Source organism: Zootoca vivipara, chromosome 1 (assembly GCF_963506605.1).
Source record: "Zootoca vivipara chromosome 1, rZooViv1.1, whole genome shotgun sequence".
In the NCBI taxonomy this organism is placed as follows: domain Eukaryota; kingdom Metazoa; phylum Chordata; class Lepidosauria; order Squamata; family Lacertidae; genus Zootoca; species Zootoca vivipara.
In genome coordinates this window covers 83,719,200-83,735,077 of record NC_083276.1, presented here as the reverse complement: position 1 = coordinate 83,735,077, position 15,878 = coordinate 83,719,200, and the positions used below count along the sequence as shown (strand labels likewise).

The 15,878-nt window shown below is 46.2% G+C and overlaps 1 protein-coding gene across 1 annotated transcript; it reads right to left on the bottom strand.

Moving 5' to 3' along the window:
- Positions 1-50: 50 nt before the first annotated feature.
- Positions 51-14,789, bottom strand: MTCH2 (mitochondrial carrier 2). Its single transcript, XM_035126471.2, has 13 exons — positions 14,576-14,789; positions 10,905-10,989; positions 9,883-9,989; positions 7,951-7,977; positions 7,618-7,674; positions 5,938-5,995; positions 5,150-5,201; positions 4,872-4,931; positions 4,422-4,515; positions 3,929-3,976; positions 3,336-3,403; positions 1,435-1,510; positions 51-531 (listed from the first exon to the last, which is right to left on the bottom strand). Exons 1-13 carry the CDS (start codon positions 14,660-14,662, stop codon positions 445-447), a joined length of 906 nt encoding a protein of 301 aa, XP_034982362.2. The 5' UTR covers positions 14,663-14,789; the 3' UTR covers positions 51-444.
- Positions 14,790-15,878: the final 1,089 nt, after the last annotated feature.

Sequence of the window (15,878 nt, the reverse complement as noted above, 5' to 3'; positions counted from 1 at the left end):
TTTCCCCCTGCACATGGCCATATTCAACCCCACAGGCAGTTTTTGGTTGGGGGGGGCACTTTCCCAGCAACCCACAGTAGCCCTGGGATGGTACCATCAGAAGGTAGGAGCAGGGGAGAAAGATAGCATTCCCATCAACACAGACATCAGTGCTCTCTGGAAAAGGAAAAGAACTCTCCACATTCCCAACAGTGTAAGCCGTCTTTTTTTTTTTTCCTTCCTCCGGCAGGGGTAGCTTTCCTGTCATCCTTGCTCCTGCTGCCTTCCACCAATCTGAGAGATGGAAATGAAACTCCCCCCATCACACTTGTTATTAAGTCATGCTCACAGCCAGGTCCATTGCCCAATATTAATTTGATTATTTTTCTTTTTAAAAAAACTGTATAGAAATCAACACACTGCCATCATTCTGTGCATCTGGAGCGGCCGCAAGAGGCGCAGGGCTCAGTGAAATCTCTTCTCTTCCCACACATAACGCTTCCCTGCAGGCACCTTCCGGAAAAACAGGCTGTTCCCTCTGCTCATGTTGCCCTGAAAACATGAGGAAAAAGGAGGCATGAGGGGGAATGTGAATAGAAACTGAGCCTTTGGGGACAGAAGTCCAGCATCTTGCCAGAAACAAATACAGAGGGGTTTTTTTTTCTTATTGAGGGTCAAATTCTGGCAGGGGTAATTGTTTTAATTGGAGTGGGGGGCAGGGTCTCTCTCCTTTCTTGAAGAAAGAAAGCTTGGAGAGGGCTCCCCATTTCAAGGCTCTCCCAACCATAAAACTAAGTCCCAAGAGATGAAGCTTGCCCAGCCTGGAACATCAACACTTGGTGTGGCAGCTGGAATGCACCCAGAAAAGAGGTGAGGGCACCTCAAGCCACACAGTGACATCTTGGTCTGGCATCCCTGCTTGGGAGGCTGGTACAGTGGTACCTCTGGATACGAATGGGATCTGTTCTGGAGCCCCGTTTGCAACCTGAGCAGTGCGCAACCTGAAGCACCGAATCTGCACATGCTCACTGCGCAATTTGGCGCTTCTGCGCATGCGCGTGGCATCATTCAGCACTTCTGCGCATGCGCAAATCGCTGAACCCGGAAGTAACCTATTCTGGTACTTCCGGGTTCGACACATTCATATCCTGTGGTGTATGCAACCCGCAGCAAATGTAACCAGAGGTATGACTGTACACCCAAAGCCCGAAACCCCTGGAAGAATTGGAGAGAGAGAGACTCTCTATTGCCAATTATTCCTCTCCCACTCACATCAAGGGCGAGATCAGGCATCCCCAAACTGTGGCCCTCCAGATGTTTTGGCCTACAACTCCCATGATCCCCAGCTAACAGGACCAGTGGTCAGGGATGATGGGAATTGTAGCCCAAAACATCTGGAGGGCCGAAGTTTGAGGATGCCTGGGCAAGATGCTTGAACAGACAAGACAGACATACCTCCCCCTGTAGCTGGCTCCAGCAGTGTAACCAGGACGAGTAGGCTGGGGCATAAGGAGGGAGGCCACCAGCGAGCCTGAAAAACAGCAAGAGACCAGCGTAATTTACCAAAACCAACAATATCCCATGTGTAGAACATGCATTTCTAGCTTCTAGACTAGAGCAATTGCTTCCACTCCAAAGAACATTCAGGCTGAGCTTTTTTATTAAAAGAGAGAGAGAGGTTTGAATTAATGAGCAAAGTAAAAGGTCTGTTCCTTCTAGATAAAAATGCATTTGTACACCAGCAGCTCAGGCTTGCAGCCAGCTTTTTGCTGTGCTGTACAGGGCAAGGCACCCAGACAACCAAAGCCCATCTTTACTACCGTGATGGGTCAGCTCTGGTGTAAAGCAAAGCATAATTATTTGTCCGGAGAGTGTAAAAAAAAAAAAAGAGCCCAGAGGAGAATACAAGAGGAGAATACAAAATCTTGAATAATGTAGAGATAAGTGAAGAAAAATATAAACATTTCTCCCCTTCTCATAGATTTGCACTGCGGTGGGGGAGAGTAAACACAGTGAAACAAGCTGGCAGGGCATTCAGAACTAACAAATAGAAATGTTTTTTCACATAACTGATACAGTGGCTAATAGAATCCCCATGTTTAGAGGCAGACTCTGTTAATATCATATGCTGGAGACAAATGACAAGGAAGGGTTGTTGCTTTCATGCTCTTCTTGCAAGCTGTCTCTGAGAATATGACTACCTGTTGTTGGAAACAGAAATAATGATAGGCCTGACTTGCACATAGCCATAGTTAATGCTTAAAACCATGGTTTAATGCAAGTTTAACCATGGTTTATTGTGAAAGCGCAGTGGGCTTAGAAGTCCTTACTTCACTTCTCAGCTTCTGTCTGCATGGGGAGCAACAAACCACAAGTCTTGGCCTTTTGTGTCGCCTGAACCACAAGGTTTGTGGTTTGCTTCGCTTCAAACCAAGCAGTAAGCCCATAACATGCTCATTCACATTAACTATGGTTTCATGTGATGCGTGAACCAGACCTATAATTTAAGTATTTTCTCAAGAGACTCCACAGTTCTCAACATCCTGTCTCCTGGTGGCCAGAAGGTACATTCCAGTGTTTAACCCAGGCGTCCTCAACCTCGGCCCTCCAGATGTTTTTGGCCTACAACTCCCATGATCCCTAGCTGGCAGGACAAGTGGTCAGGGATGATGGGAATTGTAGTCTCAAAATATCTGGAGGGCCAAGGTTGAGGAAGCCTGGTCTAACTGATGTGTTAGACCAGACAATGAAATAACCACAATTTTCTACCCCTGTGTGATCAGACTCATTAATAAAATCAATACCCATAAACCATGTAGTAAGATAAAAATGAATAATAAAAAAGCTTGACAACCATGGGGAGAAACAGGACAGATCCCTTATTTTCTCTTGAGATTGGAAATCTATTGAATAGACCTATAGTGTCCACATGAATTTAAAAATATTTACTGGATTTTCAGATGACCACAAGATTGAAAGCCAGGTTCAAATTTTTAGAAGTCCTTAGCTGCATCTCCAGCCACAACTATTTTGAACATAGGCAGGGCGCAGTGAAGGAGATGGCTCTTTGACCACTGAACTTTTAAATGAAACCCTTAAGAGCTATTCTAGGAGACTTTCCATGTCAGATGCTTTATTTTCAAGCTCTGTGGGTTGTGGTACCTAAACACTGAAAAGCAGCTGCTGAAAATATGAAGAGAACAGATGCGAGATGTAGCACATTGCTAAAACTCTCATCGCTTCATGAAGGAAAGGGACCTGAAAAACCAAGACTAAATGAGACTGAACTGCTTGTGTTATACATTTGAAAACGCACAATCAAAAGCAAAGTTAGAGAAATCAGACTCTGCACTCACCCACAACTGTTAATGGCCATCAGGTTTGAGACGAGTACAAAGGGGTAAGTCAGCATACTGGCAAAGAACTGCAGATACAATACAGCAAAATACACCAATGAAAAGAGTCCCTCAGTTTTCCTTCACAAGCCCCACCCAGCTGATGGCCAGTTAATGGCAGAACCTTCTTAGAGCTACAGTACAGCAAATCGAACAGTCACCCTGTGGTTGCAGGGAGCATGCCTTAGGCTAGAGAGAAGCAGCTCCACAGGGCAGTGAAACGTTATTGCAGTCGCAATTCTGTTTCAGGACAGGAGTTCACAGCTATCACGAAGCAGATAAAATGAAACGGCTGGTCATTGTTCCGCTTAAGCCGAACAGTAGTTTGAGCCAAGCAACAGCACCTTACTTAAGAGCTCAGCACTAGAGTTCTAGACGGATCTCATAGGTATTGAACAGAGATCCTGAAGGGTACAGCTTGCGAGGCTTCTTGCACAGGACACCACCAGCATCACCCCCAACTTCAGGATGAAGTGCTCAAGCCTATGCTCACATCCTCAGGAGACAACCTGCCCCCTCTTCCCACAGGAAAGAGACATGAACTGTACACTCACTCCAGTGACAGCCTGAGAATAGCTTTTCATCTCAGTCATGGTGGAGACCTAGAAAGAAGAAAAACAAAGTAATTGATCCCTGTTCCTCAATGAAGAGTAGTCATTCTCAAGTCCATCATAATCCCTGCACTGGAGCAAGATCTGAAGGAGCTGCCTGAAATTACTAGACGTAATGGAGGTAGCAACATGCAACCACATTCAGAGGTTGGGGACCTCTGGTTGCGAATGGGATCTGTTCCGGAGGTCCGGCCGTATCCCAAAGTTTTCGCAACTGGAGAGACCACTTCTGCACATGCAGTGAAACATTTCTGGGTTTGCCACTTTCATAACCCAAAGTTCCACTGTATTGCTCAGGAGGATGTTGCAGCAGGACCACAATAGGGGCCTTTCAAGCTGACCAAGGCTAGGGGAGGACACCTTTCATACCTGCCTACCTGAGCTCAGCACTCCATTGTCCACACCCCATACATCACACTACTTGTAGTCTACTTACCCCATTCTCCAGTGCATAGGTATTGATGAGGTAGGCCAGCATGTTACAGAGCCACAAGGACAGGATGTCCCCAAGCAGGCGGGGAATAAGGCCCCTGGAAAAGGGGGAAAAAACTGGTAAGTGAGAAGGCCACCCACTGCCTGGAAAAAACATGTTACATGCATATGCACGCTTCCCTCCAGTGTGTGAGGCAGAAAGTCTGGCTGTATTCCCATGATGGGAGGCTGATCAACTTTAGTGCAAAGCACAATGTTACACATTCTCCCAAGAAAGATCACAATCTGGGCTGTATTAGACCAAAGTTTCAACTAGTTGAACATTCTGCCTCCCACAAGCTCTGGCCATAATTGGACTTGCCCTCTGTCCCTCCCTGTTCCCTATGTCCCCCATGAATCAACAACCATGGCAGGTACAAAAGAAAGTCCACCCCCCCCACACACAAGTACTCACGCAAAGAATCCCAAGATGCCCTCTTCCCGGTAAATGGTGACAAAGGAGCTCAACACCCCACTGAAAATTAAGAAAGAAATTCATTTACTCTCAGAAATCAAGAAACAAGTGGCTCTCTCTGACCCCCCTCCCCGTTTTCAACTTCAACAATGACAGGAAACCTCTGTGCTCACACACTAATTGCTCCCTGGCCTCTTTTTAAGTTCTCCTACAAAAAAGGCATTGGCCTTGTGGGCTAAAGTCCAAAGGAAGCCGCCTGGTCACAAATATGCACATACCTGTACTTGGTCTCTCTGCCAATGAACTGCACCATACACCTCAACGTGATCACTGAAGGACAAGGACGGAGGGAAAAGGGAAATGGCATCAGCAAGGATCGTCCCCACTCTCCTTCCCCTACTCAGGCCAACACAGGAACACACTACATCGCCATTCTCCTAATTGAACTTAGGACAGATATGTCAGACAGGACAGATATGCCCCTGGTTTGGGAACAGGGGTTCAACCACAGTTAAATGGAATAGAATGCCCCTTGAAAATTCAGGGTCATGGTAAGGAGCTATGACTTTGGATGCTCAAGTGACAGCTGTGGCCAGAATACCTTTGCCTAGCTGCCACCAACTATGCCCATTCTTGATCACGACAACACTTGCCTTATACACACCACATTTGGATTACTGCAATGCTCTCTACATTGGGCTGCTTTTGAAAGCTACAATTTGCAGAAAGCTGCAGCCAGCCTGTTAACAGGGGCTGCATAGAGGGACCACGTGACCCCCTTACTGAAACAGCTGCACTGGCTTCCAGTGTGTTTTGACTCATTTTGTTAGGAACCTCCAGCTGATTAGGAAAAATGGAGTATAAATGTCATCAGTAAATAAACACGTATCAGATAATTGATCAAAGCCAGCAGTATGCAAGATGGATACCCCAAGCACAAAAAACAATGACCATGAAGGGACCTGAATGTAGCAAGGAAGGGCTGGTGAATGACTTTCCTCTTTCTTGTTGCCAGGGAGGTAAATGTGTGCTGGCAGTGACCAAAGGGCTACTGGCCCATACTTACCATGAAAAGGGTGAGTGACTAGCGTAGCAGCAGAACGTGCAATCATCTCTTGAGAAGTCTAAGACCAAAAAGAACGGCAAAAACATCAGCGGAAAGCCAGCCAAGGAAACGACAAGATTTAAAGTGACAGCATGCTTGAAGCATTTGTGTTAAGGAGCTGCACTTTGAGGTTACAACTGAGTTTATAATTCCTCTACCAATCAAAGCTAGTTTCAGCCGAGCCACAGGTTTCAGCTTATTTAGAAACAGTGCTTTGCTCTATTATCACGCTGGGCACAGACTTTCCAAGTGCATCCTATTGCCCACTATAGCACACTGGAAGGGCTCTTTCTAGGTGCCTCATTCCTCTAGTTCTAGGACTTCTGTGCCTGGATGTACATTCCCCTTTAAACAGCTTGCAGACATCCTGTCATATTGGGTGGGATTCACCTAACAAACTCATCAGCAGAAGCCCTGCCCATGCATGTGGCGGGATGACTTCACAAATTTGTGGACCAGAAAAATCCATGCCAAATTGCTGTCCTATGAGATCTCTCCCTCTGAATTGCTCAAACTGGATCTAAATGCAGCAAAAAGGTGTATAAACCAAAGGTTGGATGATGCGGAGCTATACCAAAATTATCTAGCTGGCGGGGGAGTCTGCTCACCGTTAAATATCGGCATAACCCCTATTTACCATGCTCCGTTCTACTTAACAACGCTTACAGCCGCGTCTCATCGATATGCCTTCATTAAAGCTAGGTTCAATGTTTTTCCAACTAACGTGCTGAGACATAGATTTACTAAGGGCCAAGTCTCTTCAATGTGTGCTTGCAAAATGAAATCAACTGAATCTTTACACCATGTTATGTTTATCTGCCCTATGTACAGTTCGGCTCGTGCTAGTATATTAAACTCCATAATCCAGCCTATGGCTGACAATCCAGTTGACCTTCAGCTAGCTTGGGTTCTTCAAGATGCGGACCCTTATATTACTATACAGGTTGCTAAATTCCTAACAGCCGTCCGCTCATACAAGAGACGGAATGGAATGTTAGCTGATTATTGATAGTTACCGTATAAGAATTTTTTTTAAAAAATGACACCAGATATTGATTTTAGTTAGGCGCCTAAATTTTTAATCTTATCTTAACCCTTCAAGATATGTTTTTTTGAATTGTTAATATTTGTCCTTGTGATCTGTGAATTGTGTTATATTATCTGTGGTTTGTATGAGTCTGCGGTTTTTATTTGATTTGTTTTGTTGTGTTGTGTTTTATGATGGGCGTACAGCCGAATAAACATCTTCTCTCTCTCCTGGCCTCTGTTCACTGATATGGAACAAAACTGGCAGGCTGCAATGTGGGGCACTTCTGCAACATTGCCAGGCACCAACCAAGGGCCCCATATGCTTTAAAGGGTTCCCCACTGCCTGACTTGTCTTTGCCACCCGGTCATTCACCGCACACACCCTGCTGCTCCCCCAGCATCTTTTAGCAGTGGGTAGGTGGCAGTGCCTCTTTTGAAGGGGAGCCAAGCTTGGCTCCTATTCCTGGAGGCTGCCCATGTTAATTTATCCAAAACGCAATGCCTGATCAGTTCTGTCAGTGAACAGATTGTCACCGTTCAACCCTGACACCTGTGCATGTGAAATCCTAATACATCCCAGCTTAGCCCGTGACAAATGAATCCATCTTTTACCTCCTTAACAACTTGCTCCAAGGAGGACGCAGATTCCTTGGGGCTGATCCCTGGATCCTGGAGAGAAAAGTGAGCATCAGAAGTCATGGGGTGATGGCATTTCCAGTGCTGTCTGTAGAAGGTATCTTGTTGTGCTGTCTAATTCTGGATGGAAGATATTCTGGAGAATCCCAGAACTCCAAGAGAATGCACTACTCTACATACCATCTGATACAGACAGCAGCCACCTCCCAATATCCATGAGCTCAGGGAAGGGAAATAGAGGAGCAATCACTTGGGTGGGAAAGGGAGAAGCAAATCATGCAAACAAATAAAAGCTAAGAACCTACTTACCTCAACTTGATCAGCTTCCTGGCAGTGCTAGAAGTAGGAAAACAGAGAAAAATGAGCCCATGGTTTATCGCCTCATTCTCAGCATGTTAAGCATATGTAATTGTCCTTGCACTCACTTTCGCATTCCCACGACTGAATTGCAAGAAAAGTTGTCTAATAAATTTGTTTAATAAGAATAAGAATATTCCATGCTCCTAGATTCAGGTGTTGGTCTGATGCTGTCGAAATATAAAATAATAATAATAATAATAAATGTCCAGTAGCACCTTAGAGACCAACTAAGTTTGTTCTTGGTATAAGCCAGAACCAAGAACAAACTTAGTTGGTCTCTAAGGTGCTACTGGAATTTTTGTTTATATTTCAGTATTCCATGCTGTCTGTCTCAAAAACGTCCTCAAGATTGTTACTTGAATTATTCCCAATGAAAAAAGTACACTTTACTTCTTGTACTCTTATTGCAAGTTGGCTGGGTTTTTGGGAAAAAGTAATACATACTGTATTTTTCCGTGTATAAGACTATATTTCCCCCCAAATTTTTAAAGTTTAAAATTGGGGGTCATCTTATACACAGAATGTTTAAAATATTTATTTCTTAATTTGGGGCTGAAAAAATAGGGGTCATCTTATACATGGGGGCGTCTTATAGACGGAAAAACTACAGTGCCTCTGAAGGATTTTCATATACCTATAAAAACTTGCATGTTACTCTGCAACTATTATCCCACAACATGTTCAGTGATTTCTCCAAGATGTATTCTAAGTCAACAACACTACTTATATATCTATGAGTTATATAGGATTCTTCACAGATTAATTCTTGAAAACAATGGCCATTTGAGTCATCTGTACGAATTCCAAAACCAAGGTAACTGAAAAAGCTAGTAGGCCTTGCCAATCTAGTTCTTCTGTGTACAGTAATTAAAAGCAGAGAAACAGCCTTACAAATCAGAAACTGCTACTTATAGGTTGGCACAACCAAGTGGCCACAGTAGCAATCCAGGCAGTCCACAGAAAACAAGGCTAAACTAAATTTAGATCAAAATGGTGCATCCTATAAATAAACAGTTTTGATGCTTAGAGACCTGATTGTATGGTCAAAACCATGTGTCGTATCCAAAATAGTAGTTCTGTTAGTGCAACAGAACTTCATCTCACTCTCCTCACCCGTGCACCGTCCCCAATTCTGCTTCAGAGGATTGGGGTAACCCCCGGAATGCATGGGGAGAGGAGAAGGAAGGAAGAAGCCCTTGCACTAACAAAATACTTTCTTGGAAACCACCCCATGAAATTGTCAAGTATCTTCCCATTCACTCTCAGCATCAATCACAATAATTATTAACAGCAACCAAAAAGTCTGACTTGCAAATACCTTTATTTGGAACTGCTGTTGGCTTGGGCCATATAATGCCAAGCTATGCTTTGGTGCTCTAAGAACAAATTTTGTCTGCCAAGGCTTTATGCTAATTTACAACCCCTGCGTGAATGCTGAGTACACACCATACCCTGATTATTTGAATACAATTGGAAATTTGGGCTTACACTGAAGAGGATGTAATTTAATGAATGGGAGCACACAAGGAAAGGAGGGGAGCAGAATGTGTCACTGATTCAAGTGACACATTCCATGTGGAAACATCCCACTGTGTTTAATAAGGCTTAATCCTAGACCGTACAAACACCCTCCCCATATCTGCCATAGCAAGCATGCCTTCCAATCTCTGACAAGCCACAGAATGCAACTTGAGTCTAGGGAAGGCGGGAATAATACCTGAAGTTGCACACTGTTCTACAGGTGTTCCAAATAATGACTTTCACTGCCTTAAAAAGGCAGCTAACATCTTATTGACAGGGCTTAGGAGGGCATGGCTGACCTTATCAGATTGTGAAATGTTTAGCATTCTAATGATACTATAAAATAAAATTATATAGTACCTGTAAAACCTTACTGTGCACTATAGTGCCGATAGCTCCTGAGCAGAGTCTAGGAGTCAAACCTTTGAAGAGTCCAGCCCTTCCATCAATCTTCACAATGTGCTTAGCTGAAAACAGAAGTCAATAGAGATCATACTCAACATTGACTGCTCACCCCATTCACCCACCTGCCTAGAGGAGATTCCAGGACTCCAAAATGTGCAAAAAAAAGTTAGGGATGCAAAACTATTTAAAACTCAGCCTATCCCATGCTAGAGAAGACCGGGCCTGATGCCAAGTTAGAAACTTCAGTACAAAGGTCACAATACACAGCTGCAGGCATAATCTCCAGCACAGCAAAGCATGCTCATGTCCTATTTATTTCAGCATGCTTAACTGAACATTAGATTACACTTAAAATAATGTCAGCATGCATCAGCACCCAGCTTGCCCTTCCCAAACTCTGCCATGCTCTACAGCAAGGAGGAAAAGCCACAGATTTCCCAGATATTGGCCACTGGTTAGGAAGCTGAAAAACATCTAGAGAGTTACAGCTCCCCCATATCTGGGTTGCAGTAACAAGTTGCTTGTTAATGATCCTAAGTTTGAGCAACAGTGTGCAAGAAAGCAAGCTCAGAGCCAATAATATTATTATACAAGCCAGAGCATGAAGTGTGGCATTGGGAAATGTACGTGCATGCACAGACCAAATCATATGAAGGATACTTGAAGGGCAATAGGCTACAGGAAGAGAGAGGCTCAGACGCCCAAACATTGTACTTTCCTGCTATTCTAACTCTGTCTCACTGCATGAATTCAAAAGCTGTAGCACTGAAGCTTCTTGAGAATTGAGACTCACCACTTTACCTAGATAAACTGCCACTGTTCCAACAGTTGCAGGATCTCTAGCTAATCCTTGTACACATGAGAAGCTCTGCTTCAAAGGCATAGGCACCGCCTAGTGCAGTGCAGCAATTACAGCAATCCAATCCTGCTTTAAGTCTTTCTGGCTCATTCACAAATCTTATACATTATACACTTACCATAAGCAAAGAGACCAGGCAGCTGATAGACCTGTCGCCCAAAGATATTTCTTCCCAGAGTTGGAGGGAGGGGTTCATATCCCACCTTCAAAATAAAGAGACAGCCTGCAGCAACCTCTACAGTGTGAACAGCACCCCAGGGAATAAACTCAATATTCCCTAGTAGTGAATGACTATGGCTGTTCCACTGGACATTTGAAAACTGAACCAATTCTTTGTTCTTAGAATTCTATGGCTGTGCTACTGACTTTAAGTTTAAAGTTCTAAAACCACTATATTCAGAAGATGGTAATGGTTTGTAGCTCACATTAAATGTCTGGATGGTCTGCAGTTCAGCAGAAAGTCTGGCAGGGTCTCTGGATACCAGGTGCTACCGTGTTTCTCATATTTTAAGTCATCCCTACAAAATAAGCCATGGCAGGATTTTCCTGAGTTGAAGAAATATAAGACATACCCCAAAAATAGGCCGTAGTGGTGTGAGCAGTTCTGGATGGCGCCATGGAAGAGGAAGATGCCTGTAAGCGCCCGGAATCGGCTGCTGCTGCCCCTCCAAAATGTCCAGCAGCATGCACCGCGCCAAGCGCTGACCCGGCGGCGGGACGCAGCAAGAGCCGCAGCGTGCGCTGCTCCGAGCCCCGACCCGGCGGCGAGACCCGGCAAGAGCCTCAGCGCGCGCCGCGTGGAGCCCCGACCCGGCGGGACCCAGCAGCGTGCCCTGCTGAAGCGCCGACAACGCGCGCAGCAGCCGCCAGTTCCGGGCGCCGAGCCGCGACAGGAAGAGGAGGGACGCAGCGGGACGCAGCTACAACAACAAAAAACACCCGGCCGAGCCTTCATTGGCCGCCGCGGCTGCCACTCGCTGGTCCCTCCTCTTCCTGTCGCGCGCGCTGCAGGTCCCGCCAGTCCCGCTGCTGGGTTGGCGCTTGGCGCTGGCGCTGTGGGACGCAGCAAGAGCCTCAGCGCGCGCCGCGTGAAGCCCCGACCCGGCGGGACCCAGCAGCGTGCCCTGCTGAAGCGCCGACAACGCGCCCAGCAGCGCAGCAGCAGCCAGTTCCGGGCGCCGGACAGGGGAGGTACCATACTGTAATTTTTTTAAAAGATAATAAGACACCCCCCGAAAATAAGCCATAGGCTTATTTTCTTGAGAAAAAAAAGATTATAAGACATGACTTATAATATGAGAAACACGGTATCTCTTAGTGCTATACGTATATATGTCTTAGTAGTGATTATCATAAGATGTTCTGGGAACCTTTTTGGCTAAAGAACGGGAAATAAATACTTTAAATAAAGTTTGGAGCTACAGACCAAACATATATCCCCACAGACACCACACTATATTCCCCCACTTCTTCGCTCCAAAATGATTCCCCCCTGCATTTTTTCCAACCAGGTAGTCATTTAAAAACATTTTTCCTTGATGTGATCTAGCTGACTCTGAAGATAAGTTTGCTGTGATTAAATGTTAAACAACTAGTTGAGAACATGGAGCTAGTCATACCTCGGTTTAAGTACTTTCAGTTTAAGTACTCCGCGGACCTGTCTGGAACAGATTAATCCACTTTCCATTACTTTCAATGGGAAAGTTCGCTTCAGGTTAAGTACGGATTTCCAGAACCAATTACACTCATACTTCAGGTTAAGTACGCTTCAGGTGGAGTACTCCTTGGACCTGTCTTGAATGGATTAATCCACTTTCCATTACTTTCAATGGGAAAGTTCGCTTCAGGTTAAGTACGCTTCAGTTTAAGTACTCCGTGGACCGTCTGGAACGGATTAATCCACTTTCCATTACTTTCAATGAGAAAGTTCGCTTCAGGTTAAGTACACTTCAGGTTAAGTACAGACTTCCAGAACCAATTGTGTACTTAAACCAAGGTACCACTGCATTTTGCTTTGTATGCTGAGAATAGCCACTTGATTTGTCACAATATATCATACTAGGCAACGTGTTTTCCATAGTTTATAACTCACATTATCAAGGTCTGCAATTTAGCAAAAAGTTTTACGGACAAATTGGATACTGTGTTTCACAAGTCCAATTTACCAAAGAAGACAATGTGCTTTCTTGGCAGAGGTAGGCGGTATTTATTTTTGAGATAGATATCCCACTACATAGCTCCACATATCCTATGTGTAGTGAATCATATGAGAACCACTAGGGGCTAATAACAGGAAGCCTCACAATTGTCCTTTGTCTTAAATTCTGAACCTTACATTATAGGAATTTGTGTATCCAAACTCCAAAATGCTAATGTGCTTCCCGTTCCTGCGTTTTTTTTAGTAGAAGATGGATGTGCAGGCTGTTAAATATTGTAACAGACAGGGCTGTTGTACCTGGGGCAGCTATGCTTTTCAGCCAATGATGATAGAGTACAAAGCCACAGCTGGCCAAAAGCAACATGCAGCCAAATATACTAAAAAAAGAAGCTCTTGAGGCTGGAACTACTGGGAGTGTGTCCAAATTTGAATACGAGGCACACATAAAACCAGTGCAGAAAACTGATCTGGATTCAGAAATCAGCCAGGCTCACAAAAACATTTGAGTGAGGTAAGCAAATCTGAAACTGGTGAAAATTAAACATTGGCTTCTGCAATGAGGGTTGTTCTGTGGCTAGCACTGGCAATTTTGTTCTCTCGGGAATGCGGACACAGCAAAGGCAGCAAGCGAGAGAAACGCAGTGTCTTGGATCTGATTTTGACCCTCTGGTGTTACCGGCACCGGTTGCAAATCCCACTGCTAGGTCTCAATCTATACGGCTGCTACTGTGGAACTGGTGGTTCTGGAAGCCCCGTGGATGCAGTGGATCAGTGCTGTTTCATTCATGACTGCTGTTACCGCCACGCCAGGGTCTCCTTAAAATGTCACCGCAGGGTAAAGTGGCAGCGGTACAAACTCTCATGCAACGGTTCAGAAACGGAATGCCAGTCCACGAGTATCTGTGGTAGGATGGCATGCGAGTGTGACAAGCAGCTGGCGGAGTGCTTGACAGCAGCAAAACCCCGCAGGAAGCATTCTTTCTACAACAGGGAGGCTCTCTGCAAAGGACCCAGGGACCCTTGCCCAGCCGTTCACCGTAACTGGACTGAAATTCCACCCCGGGGAAGTCTTTCCCCTCTACCAGTCTCGAGGTGGGGCTCGTAAGTAACCATTCAACTCTGGAAGAGAACAGGCTGCGGCTGCTGATTCCCAAGGGCTCCCTTCGCCGGACCCCCCTTAACACCTGCGGTTCTAGGCAGCGCAATAAAGAAAGACTCAAAAGCGAAGTTGCACTGCAAATGACGGCGCCTGCTGTCTGGACGATGCGAAAATGAGGAAGCGCTTCCCGCGTACCTACGAGCGGCTTTCTTTTTCCTCCGCCGGAGCGGCGGCGCTGCTGCTAAGCCTCGGGGCAGGGAGGCGAACAGCCGCCGCCCTGCGAAAAAGAAGTCTGAAGCAAAGCAAGGCCCGGACACGACCAAAGGCGAAGGGCGACTCCGCTACCTCGAGGGACTACTGGCTACGCGGGGAGGGGGGCGCTGCCATGGAAACGCGTTTGGGAGAGAGGAGGCAACTTCTTCCTCAGTGAGCGACTTGGGGCTGCTTTGACCTCCTCCCACCCACCCACTCAATGCCGTCCCCTTCCTCGCCCTCACGAGCGAGGAAAACCTGCCAGGACTGAAGGCCTCACCTGCACGAGCACCTTCACGTACATGAGCGGCTGCGAGAGCACCGTGAGGCCGGAGCCCAGCAGCATCTGAGAGGCCGTGTCCGCCATGCTGCAGCCGCGCCGGGCTCCGCCGAGGGGGGTCGGGGGGGTGGAAGCAGAGGCTGCCGCGCCACCTCCACGTGACCTGCAGTAGAGGAAGATACGGCTGGAGCCGCTGCCTCCACGTCCTTTCCCTTCCCTCCCACTCCAACTACTTCCGGTTCCAGCTTGTCCGTTTCCGCCATTTCTAGAGCGCGATAGGCCTAGCCGATTTGGAGGGGGACAATATTGACAGTGACCTGCAGCCTGAACTTCCGGTTAAAACCAACCGACTCGAAAGCTATGATTCTCTATGGTCGCCCCTCTATAGCTTTGCAGCTCTGTGGTAAAAAGGGTATAGAACTGAAGTGTCAGCGAGGACTACGGTTGTACACAACTCTACACCCCCCCGCCCCATTGATTTTCTCTTGGCATTTCTCGTCGTGCTTCTTAGATCTGTTTCTGACAGCCAATAAGGAAAAAAAATAGGCTTTTGCGTCACACGGTAGGTGGGCTAAGAATTTTCTGACCTAGAGGTAGGAAATTGTAGATTTTGAATCGTGTGTATCGGAGTAGCCACTGCAGAATGAGAGGGCGGGAAGAAGCTGTCGCGAGAAGAGTAAACTGTCCCCGCCCAGGTTAAACCACAGAGCCTAGGGCTTGCCGATCAGAAGGTCGGCGGTTCGAGTGGGGTGAGCTCCCATTGCTCGGTCCCTGTTTCTGCCAACCTAGCAGTTCGAAAGCAGGTCAAAGTGCAAGTACATAAATAGGTACCGCTCCAGCGGGAAGGCAAATAGCGTTTCTCCGTGTGCTGCTCTGGTTTGCCAGAAGTAGCTTTGTCATGCTGGCCACATGACCCAGAAGCTGTACGCCGGCTCCCTCAGCCAATAAAGCGAGTCGTCCACTACTGGACCTAATGGTCAGGGGTCCCTCCCTTTACCTTTAAGTCATTGGCAGGCGCCGGGTGTGTAGTAGAGGGCATTAAAGACGGGACAGTCAACGAGTGCTTAATATAGTTTATTCGCTAATACGTCAGGTTTTCAGCAATCGTTAGGTTTTCTTCGCTCAGTGTACCATTAGATGCTTACTAGTTAAAATGTTCATGGCTAATGAAAACTAAGGGTGGTTGTTTTCCCTTCTATTGTACTGCCATGCCTTCGTGGCAGAACTCTAGTACAATTTACATTGATTGTTGTTGTTGTTTAGTCGTGTCCGACTCTTCGTGACCCCATGGACCATAGCACGC

Coding starts and splice junctions, on each gene's coding strand:
- MTCH2 (XM_035126471.2), bottom strand. CDS start 14,662: ATGGCGGACACGGCCTCTCAGATGCTGCTGGGCTCCGGCCTCACGGTG. Junction 5,202..5,937: donor AGTCACTCACCCTTTTCATG/GTAAGTATGGGC, acceptor CTTGTCCTTCAG/TGATCACGTTGAGGTGTATG. Junction 3,404..3,928: donor ATTCTCAGGCTGTCACTGGA/GTGAGTGTACAG, acceptor TTGTATCTGCAG/TTCTTTGCCAGTATGCTGAC.